General features: G+C 33.4%; 1 protein-coding gene across 1 annotated transcript in view; it reads left to right on the plus strand.

Moving 5' to 3' along the window:
- Nucleotides 1-1136: 1136 nt before the first annotated feature.
- LOC111677199 (calcium-binding protein P-like) overlaps nt 1137-1783 on the plus strand; it is a 1525-nt gene continuing 878 nt past the window's right edge. The window contains exons 1-2 of the mRNA XM_046952562.1: nt 1137-1354; nt 1477-1761. Of these exons, the coding sequence (XP_046808518.1) occupies nt 1349-1354; nt 1477-1761 (291 nt within the window). The 5' untranslated portion in view covers nt 1137-1348. The remainder of the gene's footprint in view (nt 1355-1476; nt 1762-1783) is intronic.

A 1783-nucleotide genomic window follows, 5' to 3' on the forward strand; every position in this document is an offset into this window, starting at 1 on the left:
CGGAAAGGTGCCATAATGCTATTTATATGAACCGCTATACTGTCTAAATTAATTTGAACGTTTTTTTCCACATTTACGCTAAATTTGTTAGAATTACGTTAATTTAAAGTCATGTACCATATATGGTACGCTATGCATTTAAGGGTTAAATTCATGTTTCTAGGTTTAATATTATTAAAAAAAGTACAAAAGAGTTGCCTTTAATAGGTCCTCTACATTCTTATTTTATGTTTCTGGGTTTAATATTATAGAACGAAAAAATACTAAAATGTTTATAGGTTCTTATTTACTCCGGGATCTACATACTTGTTTCTAGGTTCAATATTATTAAAAAATCGAAAAGTACCACTTAATGAATGGAAAAGTACCAACTAGTGGCCTTTATTAGGTTCTACGGGCTATACGTGCTTAATTTTATGTTTCTAGATTCAATATTATAGAAATCTCAAAAAGTACCAGTTAAAGAACTAAAAAGTACCAAAATGTCCCCTATATAGGTTCTTATTAAAGGCCTGAACAAGACAACACCAATTTGTTAAACAAATTTCGTGTTTTTTTTTACAAATTGTCGCCTTATTGTTGTCTTGTGCAGGCATTTAGTTCTTATTTACTCCGTGTTCTACATACTTAATGTTTCTAGGTTTAATATTATTAAAAAAATCAAAAAGTACCAAAAATTACCAAAAAGTGGCCTTTAATAGCTTCTTTACATGCTTCATTTATGTTTCTAGGTTTAATATTACTAAAAAATCAAAAAGTACCAGTCAATGAACCAAAAATTACCAAAAAGTGGCCTTTAATATCATCTATACATGCTTAATTTTATGTTTCTAGGTCCAATATTATAGAAAACTCAAAAAGTCATATGAAATCCAAAAAGCCCTAAGTTACAAACAAAACAAAATCGACTTTTCGCTTCTCCAGAAAAATTTGTCAAGGGCTTTTTGGATTTCATATGACGATATAAGAAATGCTACTCACAAGTTCTTATTATTTTTCTTGCCCGTCCTATTCTTCCAGCGCCTATGATCTCTGGAAATAAATAAAAAATTAATAAATAATAAAATAAACCAAACATTTGCTTACCTCTCCAACAAGCACAAAATTCAGCCATGAAATAAAAATTTAACAGTGATGCCTGCTTACAAAATATTTAGTACTAAATAATGTTGTCAAATAAAATTTGTTAATGGTAGGGAATACATTTTCTTTGTAAGTCGACTTTTCGATCATGATGTTCGACTTTTACAAAAATACAACCTTGTAAAAAGTAATACCAAGTTATTTTTAGAATAGAATGGTTATGTACTTGCGCGAATAGACTTCATTCCACTTAAATCATTTGAAAATGGCGGTAAGTACTTTATTGCTCTTAATTTGAACGAAGATTTCTTAGAAATCTTATTTCAAATTTAGAGTTTGGAATTTAGTTTTTATATATTTCTTTTTTATTTATTTCTTTTCTATTTATTTCAGTGCATCAACAAGTGCCCATATTGCAATATGGCCATTAAAATCAATTTTAAAAAGGCCAATATTCGGCCGATACATCCGGGCTATCTGGCTGCTCCGGCCCAGCAACCGGGTCATTATCCGGGATACTCAGGCCCACCAGCCCAGCAACAGGTCTACCCAGCCCAGCAACAGGTCTACCCAGCCCAGCAACAGGTCTACACAGCCCAGCAACAGGTCTACCCAGCCCAGCAACCTGGCTACCCGGCCCAACAACCCGGCTATCCGGCCCAGCAACCTGGCTACCCGGCCCAACAACCCGGCTATCCGG

This window comes from Lucilia cuprina, chromosome 5, assembly GCF_022045245.1.
Source record: "Lucilia cuprina isolate Lc7/37 chromosome 5, ASM2204524v1, whole genome shotgun sequence".
In the NCBI taxonomy this organism is placed as follows: domain Eukaryota; kingdom Metazoa; phylum Arthropoda; class Insecta; order Diptera; family Calliphoridae; genus Lucilia; species Lucilia cuprina.